Source organism: Anolis carolinensis, chromosome 2 (genome assembly GCF_035594765.1).
Source record: "Anolis carolinensis isolate JA03-04 chromosome 2, rAnoCar3.1.pri, whole genome shotgun sequence".
NCBI classification, from domain to species: domain Eukaryota; kingdom Metazoa; phylum Chordata; class Lepidosauria; order Squamata; family Dactyloidae; genus Anolis; species Anolis carolinensis.
The window spans coordinates 49,463,752-49,480,458 of record NC_085842.1 but is presented as its reverse complement, the minus strand read 5'-3'; the positions used below and the strand labels follow the sequence as shown (position 1 = coordinate 49,480,458).

At 39.7% G+C, this 16,707-nt stretch overlaps 1 protein-coding gene across 2 annotated transcripts in view; it reads left to right on the top strand.

Annotated features, from left to right (window-relative positions):
* Positions 1 to 16,707, top strand: part of cntn3 (contactin 3) — a 286,640-nt gene that overhangs the window by 81,375 nt on the left and 188,558 nt on the right. Inside the window, exon 1 of one of the 2 annotated variants that reach the window (XM_062973823.1) lies at positions 120 to 2,810. The exons of the other annotated variant lie outside the window; for it this stretch is intronic. Coding sequence (XP_062829893.1) covers positions 2,735 to 2,810 — 76 coding nt within the window. The 5' untranslated portion in view covers positions 120 to 2,734. Of the gene's footprint in view, positions 1 to 119; positions 2,811 to 16,707 lie in introns of those variants that run through there. 2 annotated transcript variants of the gene reach the window in all.

Sequence of the window (16,707 nt, the reverse complement as noted above, 5' to 3'; positions counted from 1 at the left end):
TAGTGCCAGGATGTCTAAGGCGTTTATCTTAGAGATAGGAGGTCTCCTGGTTAAGGGGGGGGGGGGTATGGGGCTTGACAATTGCCAGATACCTCCACATTTCTTCCATAGACCCTGGGCCTCATCCGTGCATTTTAATTTTTGCTATAGGAAGGGAATGTATTTTCAATGGAGTTATATTCATACATGCTCCTGTGTTTTTATATATTTCTAATTTCTATTTCTAATATGTTTCCATTCAATATATATTGTCCAATACAAGAATTATGTTTTTCCATTATACCTTCATCAAGATAAATAGTGTTTTTTGTCCTACAATATAACCCCTACCCATCCCCCCGTACCCATCGGGGATAAGTTCCCGGATTTTGCATGGATAAGGAAACCACAGATAATACTGAACCCTACTGAAATGATAGACTTCTGGATGAAGAATACCACAGAGTTGTGCTGAAAAACCTAGAAAATGGCTACAGATGACATATTTTGTCAGATATGGACAAATGAAATGTGAATAGCACTTCTGCAAATACAGAAATCATACTGTACTAATTCAAACCATTCAAATACATCTTGAAGTTGTATCTTGCTTCTTTCCTCCACCATATAAAGCCATATAGAACCTTTTTTTTATTCCGGTATATGGCTATAGTCTGAAACAAAAGTGTCTCCAAACCAAGAGAGTCTATACAGCAGGCTAAAATGAACACATTCTTCCCATTCCCATGACAATTCTTTTGTCAGTACCAGTACCACAAATATTCGGAACCTTAACTTTTATCACCCCCAGTGATAACCGGTGTTAAGGGAATATATAGCACATCCTTTTCCTTTCAAACATTCCACATTCCGGGTCTAGACCCTCCTTCAGCTGCTGGGATTAGCATCTGACAGAGCTGATGCAGAGCTGGGTGAAAGAGTTAAATAGAACGGCAGATACAGAAATTGGTGAAGGCATCCATTATTGCTTATCCCATGCTGCTTAATGATATACATCTGATACCTGTGACCTGTTGCAAAGGAGGAGCAGGTACAGCTGGTAGTCACTAGTAAACAGATTCTTAAGACACTTAGAGTAATATAATACCAAAACAAGCTGACTGCTGCATTTTTTGTTGATAGTTTTGATATAATGTTGCTGTGCTTTAAAGGAGGTGCACAATTTTGAATATTTCCTGGCTAATAAGCCTGAGTCAATAGCTCTTCATTGAGAGATTTTAAAAGCTTTTTTTATGTAATCAGCTAAATTCTGGAGAAATGGAAAGGCTGCTACATGTCACTTAAAAACTCTGACCTCTAAGAGATGGACTTATTTCGGATTATCTTTGCTGATGCATTATTTTCTATCTTGAGTTGTTTTTTCCCCTTGTCATTTAAATCTTAATAGTTTATCAACGCGAGGATAAAAGGCTTGTTAAACTTCAGAAACTGAAAGAGGTTTTGACACTTGCTTTATTTATTTCTTTATTCATTTTGGAATAAAACCTTGAAAACTAGCTCCTTGGTATAATTGGGAAGGCTATGTCACTTGACTCCTGCAAAATAACACTTAAAGGCAGCCTGCATTTTATGCAAAACAAATACGTTAGATGTTTTCTGCTTCTTTCATGTGTTTAACTGCTGCTATTAAACATCAGCTAAAAAAAGAAACCTCATGCAAACTAAACTGGGATCAAGGACAGCACTCATGGTTTCACAGGGCTTAAAGTCGTAGATTTGTATATCAATGCATCTTATAGCCTTCTTTGAAAAACATGCTTTGGGAGCACTTTTTTGTGTATGCTTTTATGTTAAGGGATTTCTTGATTTTAAAAAACACAATAAAATTCATGAAATCACCAAACATCAACAGACAGCTTGAAAGCACATATAAACAAGGGATTCGTGTCATATTTATGTAGTTATTGTTACCATAATGTTGTATATCTAAGAAGTCAATGGGGAAAAGAACCCGAGTGGCTTTTCGAAAGTAAGAGTGAAGTAGCATAGGCTGGATATAAATCTGCAATCATATCAGAATTGCATGAAAATATGTTGAAAATCTCATGAATTTCTTCTCTGCAAAAGTATAGTATTGGAGTGATTCCAAAAATAAAATAAAGAGAAGTTGCCATTGGACATTAAATTATTTCTGAGGGAGAGAAGCATGCATCAAATCACACCAAATTTGGCCACAAAAGACATAATCATCCCATCTATGTCTTTCAATAAGAAAATCTAGAAAAACAAAGTCCAATTTACAGAGGACAAGGAAGAGTCGTTCTCCCCCTGGCTTCCCGTTAGAAGGATAGGCCCTGCCCCCTTTAGGCCTTGCTCACTTCGTGTACTAGCACACACACACCCCAGCCACAATGTCTGAGGGGTCACTTAGGTCTCTTCCACACTGTCTATAAAATACAGATTATCTGATTTGAACTAAATAAGAAAGCACTGGAAACTTACAGGGTATATAACATGATATATAACATGAATGGGAAGCAAATATAAACCAAAGTAGTGGTTCCAAAACTTTCCTTATCAGTACTGTTCTCAAAGATTAGAAGCACCTTTTTTAGGTCAATTTAGATTATCACTTCTGTGCCTTGTATGATATACCATACTTTCAAAGTGAGCTAATACATTTTTCAGTTTGTTTTCTTTATGCAAGTAGGTGCGCGTTGACCTTCCAAACAGCCAAGGGGTTCTAGCTGCTTTCATTAGTCAAACTGCATAATGGCTGAAAAGAGCAACCAAAATGACCAAGAGGAAGGAACACATCAGCTATGAGGAAAGACTGGGATGTTTGGGACTGTGTAGCTTAAGAGGAAAAGGTGAGTTAGAGGGGAAATGATAGATGTGTATAAAATTATGTATAGCTGTAGATTAGAAAGACAGGGTGAAGTATTTTTATCTCATCTCATAATACTGCCACAAAAAGCCATCCACTGAAATGACATAGTAAAAGATTTGGGGGAAAAAATTACCAGTCCTGAAGGCAATGTCAGAAATATTTGGTAATTAAATATAGTTTTTGAGCCTCCAGAAACAGAAGCCAATCTCCAGGCAAAGGATAGGTTTTTCTACTCCATGAAGCAAACGCTGAGCCATCAAGATGGGATTGCAGCAATGTCTACACTGTTAAGCAAAAGTCTTTTTCAAAGAATGAGTGGCAGTGACACAAAACAATAGATACTGGGACTTCGGTGAAAGGATCGGAAAAGTAAAGAAACTCCTATTACCACTTTTGATGCATATGTTGGCCAAGAACGTGCAAAGGCATCATCTCATTAGTTCAAATAACAGACACTCCTTTTTCCTTTTTTTTTTTTTTTTGGGGGGGGGGCTATTTCAATTAAAATAGTGAATATTGATGCAGCTTATTTATTTATTTATTTATTTCCAATATTTCTATCCCGCCCTTCTCACCCGAAGGGACTCAGGGCGGCGTACAATTGGTAACAATTCGATGCCGACACATCATTAAAAACAAACAGCATATAAAATTATTACAAACAATTAAATACAGTATAAAATATAAAACATATGCTTAAAATCCGTTCATCCAATATCCTCGTACTTTATCCATACATCAGTCTGGGTCATCTTTGTTGTTTATTCATTAAAAGCCTGAGCACATAGCCATGTTTTTAAGACTTTTCTAAAACTCAAAAGGGTTGGGGCTTGCTGTATATGTCTGGGGAAGGTGTTCCACAGCCGGGGAGCCACCACTGAGAAGGCCCTGTCCCTCGTTCCCACCAGCCGCACTTGTGAGGCAGGCGGGACCGGGAGCAGGGCCTCACCAGATGAGGCAACCCCACGTAGAGAGCATTGCAGTAGTCCAGATGGGATGTTACCAGAGCGTGGACCACCGTGGCCAAGTCAGACCTCCCAAGGAATGGGCGCAGCTGGCGCACAAGTCTGAGTTGTGTGAAGGCTCCCCTGGCCACCACTGAGACCTTTCTCCAGAATCTGGCACACTCTTCTTTTATAATGCATGCCTTGCCATATGTAATAAAAATGGGAACCAAGTAGTAGGCAAGGGAAGAATGGGCAGCAGTGAAAATTAGTCTTGAGCATTTGTATAGAATTGCTATAAATTTCGGTTTGTTTCATTCATAAGCCCCATTTTCATTTTCAAGCTTCTCTCCCAAAAATGAGTGCCTTTCCGAATGAACTTTTTCATTCTGAATCCAAAAGTCCAAAAACCTTCGGACCAATGGCCAACATGGACATCCTTCCCTGGCTCCCCTTCCCCTCAATTTTAGGGCTGGGGGGGGGGTGAAAATTGCCACACACAGAGGGCACCTCTTTGCCCACCAAGTTTTATAACATTTGGATCATCCCCTGATTCTTAGGGATTTTTTTTTTATCTTCTATAAATAAAATCTCCTTAAAAATATGGCATGGTTTGTCCTTATATCCTTCATTACAGCCTGGATTAAAAACATCAGAGTTACTTAAGATTCCACTAAGTTTAACTCTCCATCTGCAGAAGAGAAGTGAGGTTAAAGGCAAGACTTAAGACCCCACATGAGATGCTTTCCCCTCAGTCTGCAGAGCGTGGTGGGCAAAGTGAGGCTAGTCAGGCAGCAGGTGAGGCAGATGACATTCTTCTCCTTTGCTAATTGGCCCAACAGGCAGGGCTTAGTAGTCTGAAAAACAAGTGACCAAATTGTTTCTGTTCCTCTTTTCCTTTTTATTTCATTGTTTTTTCCATACCGGAAAGGGGTATACCATTTCATGCCATCCAAATGGGTGGGACAAAATGGAAACAAGAATTAATTGAATGATACAGATACCAGGCCCATGACTAGTGAAAATGAGGGTTTGACAACCTTTCAAGTAAAGGGGAATGAAAAGTTTATTTCAAAGGCAGAAATCAGGTATCAGAAATGTTAAAATATAAAAAAAATCTTTCTATACAGAAGCAGTCTAGCTCTGAATATGAGATGTAGGGGCATTCTTTATTTTAAATAATGGAAATATTTAATTTGTTCCACCCTCAGATGGGTCAAAGAAAGTATATAGTCTTTTATATGCTGATGATATGGTTTTAATTTCATTTATGTACATAGATCTAAAAAGCCTGCTTTCAAACCTCAACATATTTTGTTCTAGTGAAAAACTAAACATTTATTATAAAAAACAAATGTGATGGTGTTTGGAAAAATACACACTTCGTTTCAATGGTCTATCAGTAGTCACCGGATCAAACAATGCCATGAATTTACATACCTCGTGTCCATTTTACAGAAATGTTCAAATGTTATGCTCCATCTATAATCAACAGATTCAAGTATTATACTGTCCCACTTCTATCTGCTATGTGTGGGACTATTCCCTTAAATAGCAGCTAGCATAACGGCGTTGGTTGTGGTTAATGGTAGGGACAAACATAGCAAATATATCTGTAAGGCACCAGGTGGAGGCATCATTGTATACAGGCAAGAGAGTAGTCATTACAAGGAACAGAGTTCACACTTGTAGTGTGTCATTTGTTTATTTAAAAATGTGTAGGTCATATTTTAAAATATTCTCACATTCAAGCCTAAATGTACTCACAGGACGATATGGGATCTCAAATGCTCATACAAATCTGCAAAATAATTGCTAAATGATTTAAACTGTTCACATTTAAAGCCATTCTTGAGATTGATAGTAAACATACAGTACATATTGCCTATGATGCAGTTTGCTTATGAACATAAATATGTTTTTCTGCTGAAATCCAATTATAAGTCCAAACTAGAGTAGGCTTTTCAATCAGTGGAAATTCGTAAGGGTTGCCTTACTAAGTTCTCATTGATTCAGTGAGTATGTTCTAAGTGATAATTACAAATAGATTTAAACTAAAATAATTTTCTGAGAAAAGTTTCTTTAGTTCTTCCCAAAAGCACTTTTTGTTGTAGCTATTTTCAAAACTGATTTATATAAATACAAGTAAATTTGTTGTTGTGTATTCCTTCAGCCGCTTCCGACTCTTTGTGACCTCATGGACCAGCCCACGCCAGAGCTCCCTGTTGGCCATCGCCACCCCCACTTCCTTCAAGGTTAAGCCAGTCATTTCAAGGATACATCCATCTTGCCCTTGGTCGGCCTCTTTCTTTTTCCTTGCATTTTCCCCAGCATCATGATCTTTTTCAAGCTTTCCTGTCTTCTCATGATGTGGCCAAAGTACTTCATTTTTGCCTCTAATATCCTTCCTGCCAGTGAGCAGTCAAGCTTTATTTCCTGGAGTATGGACTGGTTGGATCTTTTTGCCATCCAAGGCATTCTCAGAATTTTCATCCAACACCACAGTTCAAAAGCATCTATCTTCCTTCGCTCAGCCTTCTTTATGGTCCAGCTCTCGCATCCATAGGTTACTATGGGGAATACCATTGTTTTGACTATGCGGACCTTCATTGCCAGTGTGATGTCTCTGCTCTTCACTATTTTGTCAAGGTTGGCCATTGCTTTCCTCCCAAGAAGTAAACATCTTCTGATTTCCTGACTGCTATCTGCATCTTCAGTGATCTTCATGCCTAGAAATATAAAGTCTGTCACTGCCTCTATGTTTTCTCCCTCTATTTGTCAATTATCAATCAGTCTGGTTGCCATAATCTTGGTTTTCTTGATGTTTAACTGCAATCCAGCTTTTGCACTTTCTTCTTTCACCATGGTGATAAGTCTCCTCAGCTCCTCCTCACTTTCAGCCATCAGAGTGGTATCATCTGCATATCTAAGGTTATTAATATTTCTTCCAGCAATTTTAACTCTGGCCTTGGATTCGTCAAGCCCCGCATGTCACATGATGTGTTCTGCGTACAAATTGAATAGATAGGGTGAAAGTATACAGTCCTACCATACTCCTTTCCCAATCTTGAACCAGTCTGTTGTTCCTCAGTCTGTTCTTACTGTGGCTACTTGGTCTTTATACAGATTTCTCAGGAGACATACAAGGTGACTTGGTATCCCTATACCACCAAGAACTTGCCATAAGTAAATTTACAATAAAACAAATAAAGAGCCTTCCTTAAATTATTTAAGATTAAAATAACCAAACCCTTTTTTACAAAATTGGACCTGCTTTTTTAAAAGAATAATCATAAATCCCTTTCTATTAATCCAGTGTTGGAATACCATACTCAGCTAATTTTTCCAGTAATGCTTTATTCCATAGAAAATAGTTATTCATAGGACTTATGCAGAGATGACTTCTAGTACATCAAGACTCCTGAAGTTACAAATACTGGCTTTCATTTTTCTTAAATGATAGATTTTCTATTTTATTATTTATATATTTTCTTATTTGTCTATCGGCATTGTTAAAAATGAGATCTTTCATTTGCAGGTACTAAAAATAGCATAGTCACTGATATGTTGCAACTTGAACCCTACATCCTGGAAACATACCTCTCATTATATAGGCATGAAGACCCTTAAGCAAAAGGGAATTTTCTCTGGAAGTATCTCTGTGTAATTCATAGCTACTGTTTGATGATGAGTTGTATTCAGAAACAGGTGAACAACAGAAATATATATTTGGCTTGGCAGACTGTAAAGGTCAGTATTTTCCTACATTCTTATTCAGTGGTAGTGGGCTTGACTATTGAAAGTGTGCAAGTGTTACTGTTCTACATGATCTGAGTAATTGGGTTACTCTGCATTCTTTACTGTGGAAATGCTATGACTTACAGGCTTATTTTAGTGCAAAAGGAAGAACTTCCAAAGGTGGTGATACACTGTATGTCTCTTGCTGTAAGTGAGTAGTGGTTTCTTATATGAGCAGAAGTTTAAAAAGGTCTTCGTTGGTTCCAAAGATGTTTTGCACTAATAGAATGGCTCATCTGCTAATAATAATAATATTAATCCCTCCCGTAGGTGCCACCTTGTCGTGGTGGAGGGGCTTAACTGTCCTAATGATGCTGAGAGTTGTGCTGGCGGTAGTGTAACTACCGGCAGGTCCAACCAAGCCAGAGAGGTCTCAGCTGAGGAGTGGAACTAAGAGCACCTAACCCATTAGCATTATGGAGAATCAAACCAAAATGAAGTCTATACTGGCTCGGTCGTCGCCCAGGATAAAAAGGACCACGATGGATGCTGCCAATTCTGAACATCAATCGACAAGTGGGCTACAGAATCAAAATATAAATGAACAGTCACAGAAGCGGCAGAAATATACAATGCTAGAAAACCGCACAGTTATGAAATGCTATTACAAATCTGAACCTCAAAAGCGCAGCTACCAAAAAAGGATGCATCAACTGTGGAAACAAGAGTACCCTGACTCACAGATAACAGTACCTCGACTGGCTGACCAACGAAGATTCATAATCAGAAACAAAGTGTTCAGTGAAGTTGAACTCAAAGAAATTCAGAAAATCTGCAAAGCAAATGACCATCAGACCACAGCACAGACAGCAGCAGAGACTCCAGCAACACTTGGAATGGTGGAACAGATTGAACCAGAAGAAAGTGTGGAGCTTTTGTAAGAATTTGAAAAACCAGCACTTGATGCACTTGATGAACCACGAGGAACCTTGACAGCAAGACAACAAGAGCTCAAGGATAAAATCATGGCTCATGCTGCAGCAAATGCAGTAAGAAAGTGGCTCCCAACTCTAAAAACAGTGCCTAAGAGACACCTGGTGCCTCTCATGAAAGATGTGAATACAGTACTCTCCACTTTCCAAATACAGTAGAGTCTAACTTACCCAAGCTATACAGGCTGGCAGAAGCTTGGATAAGTGAATATCTTGGATAATAAGGAGGGATAAAGGAAAAGCCTATTAAACATCAAATTAGGTAATGATTTTACAAATTAAGCACTAAAACATCATGTTATACAACAAATTTGACAGAAAAATTAGTTCAATACGCAGGAATGTTATGTTGTAATTACTGTATTTATGAATTTAGCACCAAAATATCATGAAAAATGGAAAACATTGTCTACAAAAATGGCTTGGTTAATCCAGAACCTTGGATAAGCGAGGCTTGGATAAGTGAGACTCTACTGTAACATCAATTGAACAAACAAACCAGTTTGTCTACAGTGCAGCAGTGATAGTAACAGAAGAGCTTGGGCTCCTACAACCAAGGCCGCCCCAAAGAAAATCGACAGGAAAACCAAAGTGGAAGGTCAGGCTAGAGTTGAAAATCAATAAACTAAGAGCAGATGCAAGTAACCTGAAAAATATGAAAGAGAAGAAATGGAAGAATGACAAAATCAAGCAATACCTGATCAGAAAGTACTGGCTGAACACTAGAAAAATTGAAGCTTTGGAGATCGTGAAAGAACAAATTACAGCAACAGTCAGAAAAATTGAAAGATATGAAGCCAGAATCATCCAGTACAGACAAAATCATCTGTTTCAATGGGACCAAAGACGGTTCTACCAGAATCTGAACCAAACAACAGATACAGTAACTATAAAGCCAGAGAAAACTCCAAAAACGAAGTTCTGGAAAGAACTTTGGAAAAATAATAAGAATTACAACAAAAACGCTGGGTGGATAAAGGAGTTTGAAGGAAAATTCTCACAGAACAAAATGGAAAGATGGAAATAACAACTGAAATGATCAGCAAACGAGTACAAAAAGTCAAGAACTGGACATTGCCTGGTAGTGATCAACTTCATTGATTTTGGCTAAAATATCTGATTAGTTTACATGGAAAAATTGCCCAACAATTCAATGAGATGCTGCAGAAAGTAAGTATCAGTGAATGGCTAACAACTGGGAGAACATACCTGATACAAAAGGATCCAGCAAAAGGAGCAGCACCAGGAAACTATAGGCCAATAATGTGTCTGCCCACTATGTTTAAACTACTGACTGGCATCATAGCTGACAGAATTCAAGACTATCTTGAAGGAAAAAACATCTTGCCAGATGAACAGAAAGGTAACAAATGGAAAAGCAGGGGCACAAAAGACCAGTTATTAATTGACAAAATGATTCTGGAGAACTGTAAAAGCTGAAAAGGTAATCTCCACATGACGTACAAAAAGGCCTTTGACTCAATTCCACACAGCTGGATCATCAAGTGCCTGGATGCCATCGGGATTAGTAAAAACATTGGCAGCTTTATTGAAAACATGATGGAGCAGTGGAAAACTGAACTGTTTGTTGGAAATGAAAGCTATGGACTTGTCAACACCAGAAGAGGAATTTTCCAGGAAGACTCATTATCCCCTCTGCTTTTCATTATTGCCATGATTCCTCTGTCAGCAATCTTACAAAAAACAAATCTCAGCTATCAAACATCTAAGAAATCTCACAAAATTTTGCATCTGATGCACATGGATGACCTGAAACTATATGGGAAAATGGAAACTCTGACTAACACTGTCCGAATTTTTAGCACTGATATCAGCATGGAGTTTGATTTGGACAAATGTTTGACAGTGGCATTGAAGAAGGGAAAAATCATTGAAAGTGAGGGCATAAATATGCCTAATGGCCAAATGATAAAGTGTCACCAGCCAGAGGCCTATAAATATCTGGGCATATTACAGCTGGACAACATCAAGCATGAACATGTGAAAACTGTGGTCATCAAAGAATACACACAGAGGGTCAGAAAAATTCTCAAAAGCAAGCTCAATGGAGGCAACACCATCAAGGCCATAAACACCTGGGTCATACCTGTCATAAGATATACTGCTGGCATCATAAACTGAACACAGGAGGAACTGGACAATTTGGACAGAAAAACAAGAAAACTCATGACCATTCATCATTCACTGCACCCTCGCAGTGATGTTGACCTGCTACATCTGCCTAGAAGATCAGGTGGCAGGGGACTCTCGGAAGTAAAACAAGCAGTCAAAGAAGAAGAACATGCCCTGGCAGAATATGTAAAGCAAAGTGAAGAACCTGCTTTGATTGAAGTCAAAAATCAGAAACTCCTCAAACCAGAGCAGACAAAGAATCAGGACAAGAAAACCACACTACAAACTAGAGCTGACAACTGGCACAACAAAACATTGCATGGAAAGTTCCTTGACAAAATTGAAGGAAAAGCTGACAACGAGAACACCTGGCTATGGCTCACAAATGGGACACCGAAGAAGGAGACAGAAGGCCTGATCCTTGCAGCCCAGAAGCAAGCCATCAGAACAAATAACATTAAGGCCAAGATTGAAAAATCAGCTGATGACCCAAAATGCAGACTGTGCAAAGAAGCTGATGAAACCATTGATCATATCCTCAGCTGCTGTAAGAAAATCACACAGACAGACTACAAACAGAGGCACAACTATGTGGCCCAAATGATTCATTGGAACTTATGCCTAAAGTACCACCTCCCAGCAGTAAAGAATGGTGGGATCACAAACCTGCAAAGCTAGTGGAAAATGAACACACAAAGATACTGCGGGACTTCCGAATCCAGACTGACAAAGTTCTGGAACACAACACACCAGACCTCACAGTTGTGGAAAAGAAAAAGGTTTGGATCATTGATGTCGCCATCCCAAGTGACAGTCGCATTGATGAAAAACAACAGGAAAAACTCAGCTGCTATCAGGACCTCAAGATTGAACTTCAAAGACTGGCAGAAACCAGTACAGGTGGTCCCGGTGGTGATCAGCACATTGGGTGCCGTGCCAAAAGATCTCAGCCGGCATTTGAAAACAATAGGCATTGACAAAATTATGATCTGCCAACTGCAAAAGGCCACCCTACTGGGATCTGCATGCATCATCCGAAAATACATCACACAGTCCTAAACACTTGGGAAGTGTTCGACATGTGATTTTGTGATACGAAGTCCAGCATATCTATCTTGTTTGCTGTGTCATAAAACGTCGTTGTGTCAATAATAATAATAATAATAATAATTTATTTATTTATTTACAACATTTATACCCCGCCCTTCTCACCTAAGGGGACTCAGGGCTGCTTACAGAAATTGGCAAAATTTAATGCCCAAAAGTGCAATCATAAAAGCAAACAATACATATAATTTATTTGTATTCTGCCCTATCTCCTCAAAGGGAACTCAGGGCAGATCATACCAGGCAGCCTACTCAAATAATGATTTTGCTTGTTCCATACCTCAGTTTTTTTCCTCTTCAAGCATGGAGTAGTGTTGAAGAAAAATCAGAATTTAGCTTGAACCTCTCTGGTTTTGGACAAGGGCCTATATTTGAATTGGGCCATGATCTTATGACCTAACTAACCTTTGTTATCAGTGGTTAGTTTAAATTATATTTTACATTATATGCTGCTAAGCTAAACATAGAATCATAGAATCATAGAATCATAGAATAGTAGAATTGGAAGAGACCTCATGGGCCATCCAGTCCAACCCCCTGCTAAGAAGCAGGAAATCGCATTCAAAGCACCCCCGACAGATGGCCATCCAGCCTCTGCTTAAAAGCCTCCAAAGAAGGAGCCTCCACCACGGCCCCGGGGAGAGAGTTCCACTGTCGAACAGCTCTCACAGTGAGGAAGTTCTTCCTGATGTTCAGGTGGAATCTCCTTTCCTGTAGTTTGAAGCCATTGTTCTGTGTCCTAGTCTGCAGGGCAGCAGAAAACAAGCTTGCTCCCTCCTCCCTATGACTTCCCTTTACATATTTGTACATGGCTATCATGTCTCCTCTCAGCCTTCTCTTCTGCAGGCTAAACATGCCCAGCTCTTTAAGCCGCTCCTCATAGGGCTTGTTCTCCAGACCCTTAATCATTTTAGTCACCCTCCTCTGGACGCTTTCCAGCTTGTCAACATCTCCCTTCAACTGTGGTGCCCAAAATTGGACACAGTATTCCAGGTGTGGTCTGACCAAGGCAGAATAGAGGGGGAGCATAACTTCCCTGGATCTAGACGCTATACCCCTATTGAGGCAGGCCAGAATCCCATTGGCTTTTTTAGCAGCCACATCACATTGTTGGCTCATGTTTAACTTGTTGTCCACAAGGACTCCAAGGTCTTTTTCGCACACACTGCTGTCAAGCCAGGCGTCCCCCATTCTGTATCTTTGATTTCCATTTTTTCTGCCGAAGTGAAGTATCTTGCATTTGTCCCTGTTGAACTTCATTTTGTTAGTTTTGGCCCATCTCTCTAGTCTGTCAAGATCGTTTTGAATTCTGCTCCTGTCTTCTGGAGTGTTAGCTATCCCTCCCAGTTTTGTGTCGTTTGCAAACTTGATGATCGTGCCTTCTAACCCTTCGTCTAAGTCGTTAAAAAAGATGTTGAACAGAACCGGGCCCAGGACAGAGCCCTGCGGCACTCCACTTGTCACTTCTTTCCATGATGAAGACGACGCATTGGTGAGCACCCTTTGGGTTTGTTCGCTTAGCCAATTACAGATCCACCTAACCGTAGTTTTGTCTAGCCCACATTTTACTAGTTTGTTTGCCAGAAGGTCGTGGGGGACTTTGTCGAAGGCCTTACTGAAATCCAGGTACGCTACATCCACAGCATTCCCTGTATCGACCCAACTCGTAACTCTATCGAAAAAAGAGATCAGATTAGTCTGGCATGACTTGTTTTTGGTAAATCCGTGTTGACTATTAGCAATGACCGCATTTGTTTCTAAGTGTTTGCAGACCACTTCCTTAATGATCTTTTCCAGAATTTTGCCTGGTATTGATGTGAGGCTGACCGGACGGTAATTGTTTGGGTCGTTCTTTTTTCCCTTCTTGAAGATAGGGACCACATTCGCCCTCCTCCAATCTGCTGGGACTTCTCCCGTTCTCCAAGAACTCTCGAAGATAATTGCCAGTGGTTCTGAAATAACTTCCGCTAGTTCCTTCAGTACTCTTGGATGTAGCTGATCTGGCCCTGGCGACTTGAATTCGTTTAGAGTGGCCAGGTCTTCCACATTTGTTAAGATTAGATCAAGAGTTGCTGATCCCCTTGTTGCCTCTTCTACCTTCTGGACCATAAAATTATCTGCAAGGCAAGTGAGGAATTTGTTGGACTTTGTACTCTTGGCTGAGTTTGTTTTCCAGCAGATATCGGGATAATTGAAATCTCCCATGACTACTATGTCTCTTCTTTGTGCCTGTTTGGTCAGCTGTTGACAGAAGGCTTCATCAAGTCCTTCATCCTGACTCGGAGGTCTGTAGTAGACACCCACGACAAGATCTTTTTGAGTCCCGGTTCCCTTGATTCTTATCCAGATGCTTTCAAGCTGGTTTCCCGGATTACAGTCTTGCATTTCTTCTGCAACGTAACTGTTTTTGACATATAAAGCTACTCCCCCTCCTCTCCCCTTTGTTCTATTTCTGTGAAAGAGGTTATAGCCCTCAATGGTTAAATTCCAGTGATGAGAGTCATCCCACCAGGTTTCAGTGATGCCTATGACATCATATGTGTGGTGCTGTGCTAGGAGTTGGAGTTCGTCTTGCTTATTTCCCATGCTCTGAGCATTAGTGTAAAGACATGTAAGCCCCTGTGACCTCCCCTCGAGCTGTTCATTTGGGATTATTGTGCTCTCTGTACTTGGTCCTTGCTGTGTTTGTGCAGCCCTCCGTTTAGCCTTTTGGCGGTTCCCTGTGGTCGTGGGTAATATAGTGTTCACCAGGCTGTTGTTCCCCTCCCCCAGTGGATCTCTTGACATGCCAGTGAAGCTGCTGTTGTAACATTGCAAGCATTGGTATGGTTATATCATTTATATTGATTCCATTTTTGTTGTCATGAAATTGATAGTTCTTAATTTTGTCAGGATAGAGCGGAAGAGTGCTGAAATTGAATTAGTCTTCAAAACTGTTAGATTCTTGCAGTGTAAAAAGTAAGAAGGAAGGGGGAGAAAATGAAAGAAATGATGCAGAATCTTTAAGACTAACAGGTTTTCTATTTTTTGGGTCTCTTTCTCAGATATAAATCCACTTGCTGAGATTGAATGTATGTGATAGAAGGAAAGAAAGAAGCTCCTTGGTGGTGTACATTTAAAATAGAGATCACCTATATGAGGGAGGGAGGGAGGGAGGGAAAACCGCTTAAAAGTGTGTGTGTGTGGGGGGGGGGGCTGTCAGACAGATGGACAGATATACTGGCCATATCTACACAGCCAAATAAAACAATTCACCTTGCCACTGCTTTGAAGAGTCCACATGACATTTCTCTGGTTTCATAGCAGAAGTGCTGCTTCCAGCCATTAATCCATCAAAAGAGGAACTGCAGAACTAGGAAGCTCTGTGATCCTGAAGTTATTTTAGGTGTGCAGTGTTTTAGGTGTGCAAACCTGATTTGGGCTGAAACTGGCCCAGTCCTGAGCACACATCAAACTGACTTACTGCTGTGATGCTGGCCAGAAACAGTTCCTAAGCAGAGCTATGGGCACTTTGTTTTGATCAGAAGTAACATTGCTAGCAAGGCTGGCAAAACAGTGACAGCAGCCCCAATGCCCTCTTGGCCTGTCTGACTGTCTAGACACCAAAAAGGTCTGGGGACTCAATATTATTTTGGAAGGTGTAGATGCAGTCTCTGCCTTGTTGACTGACTTACCATGACCGAACAACTGTACTGCATTTATTCCTGAAGGGCCTACCCTCACGTTTTTTTCCTGAAATCTCACAAAATGAAATACTGCTGATATAGAAACCATATCAGGACAAATAAAGGAAGCCCCCCCCCCTTTTTTTTTTTTTACATAATGCATAGTTTAATTGTTGCCAAAGGTTGAAATAGGCTTCATTGACTTGGAAAGCTTCAGACATGTCTCTTGATGATAGGGCCATTAATGGCGTTGTTCCCTCTATTTTTCTCTGTCAGATACTGGGAAACAGAGATATGTGGATGTTCTTTCACTCATATGCTCATCAAGACTTTCTCATGGGTAACTGTTTATTGGCACAGAATGCTTAAATGCATAGGTTTTTCATCGGATCCATCACAGCTCTCTGTATGGTCATATGATGCAGGGTACCACTATTTCGTTAAATTTGTATGACTCAATATGAACAGCAAAGGACCCATGGAGAAGATGCATTAACTGTTCTTCTTTCTGTGATTCAATTTTTTTAAAAGTTTGGTGTGAATCGTGAATGATGAAATGGATTCCCCCATCTATAAGGCCTCTTTGCTTTCAAAATTAGACATACAATTTACATATGACTAGGCATCAATTGTGTTTTAAAATATGTGATGCAATTATAAATGTAGCATGGGATCAGAAAATGTAGGGTAAGAAATATTTTGGGATCAAAGCAGTGATTGGGTTAGACTAGTGTTTTCTGTTCAGGGATTTAACTTAGCAGTTCTAGAGTGGAAGTTCCAATTAAATAATGCTAAGAATGTATTGCACAGCACATTTTTATTAGCTGACAAAACAGTGAATTGTCTTAAATGCCTTCAGTATCTAATCATTTTTTTAAATCCTCATTTCCTGACATGATGGCATCAATTATATTGTGGGTGAATAAGTTCCAGAGGTTAATTTCTTGTAGCATTATTATAGTAACATAGTTTAGTAAGTCTTTAAGAAACTGCTTTTTCTTTCTGATAACATCTTTTGGAAATTTAATTATGTGCTAGTTTCCTTTCAAGAAAAGGGATTTCTAAAATTTCAATATTTTTCAGGTCACATGCACAGAAAAAAGGGAGTTGTGTGGGCCAAAATAAAATGTTCAAACCCTCTATTAGGGAAATATATGTTATTAGGTAAACTCAGAGGTCTCTGTGAAATCCTTCTATATTGTCTAGAGAACTTAATTAGGTTACATATGCAAACAAAGCATGTATGGTGGGATGTATAGAAAATAATAGCTGAGGTTTCAACCAATGGAGTCTTGCAT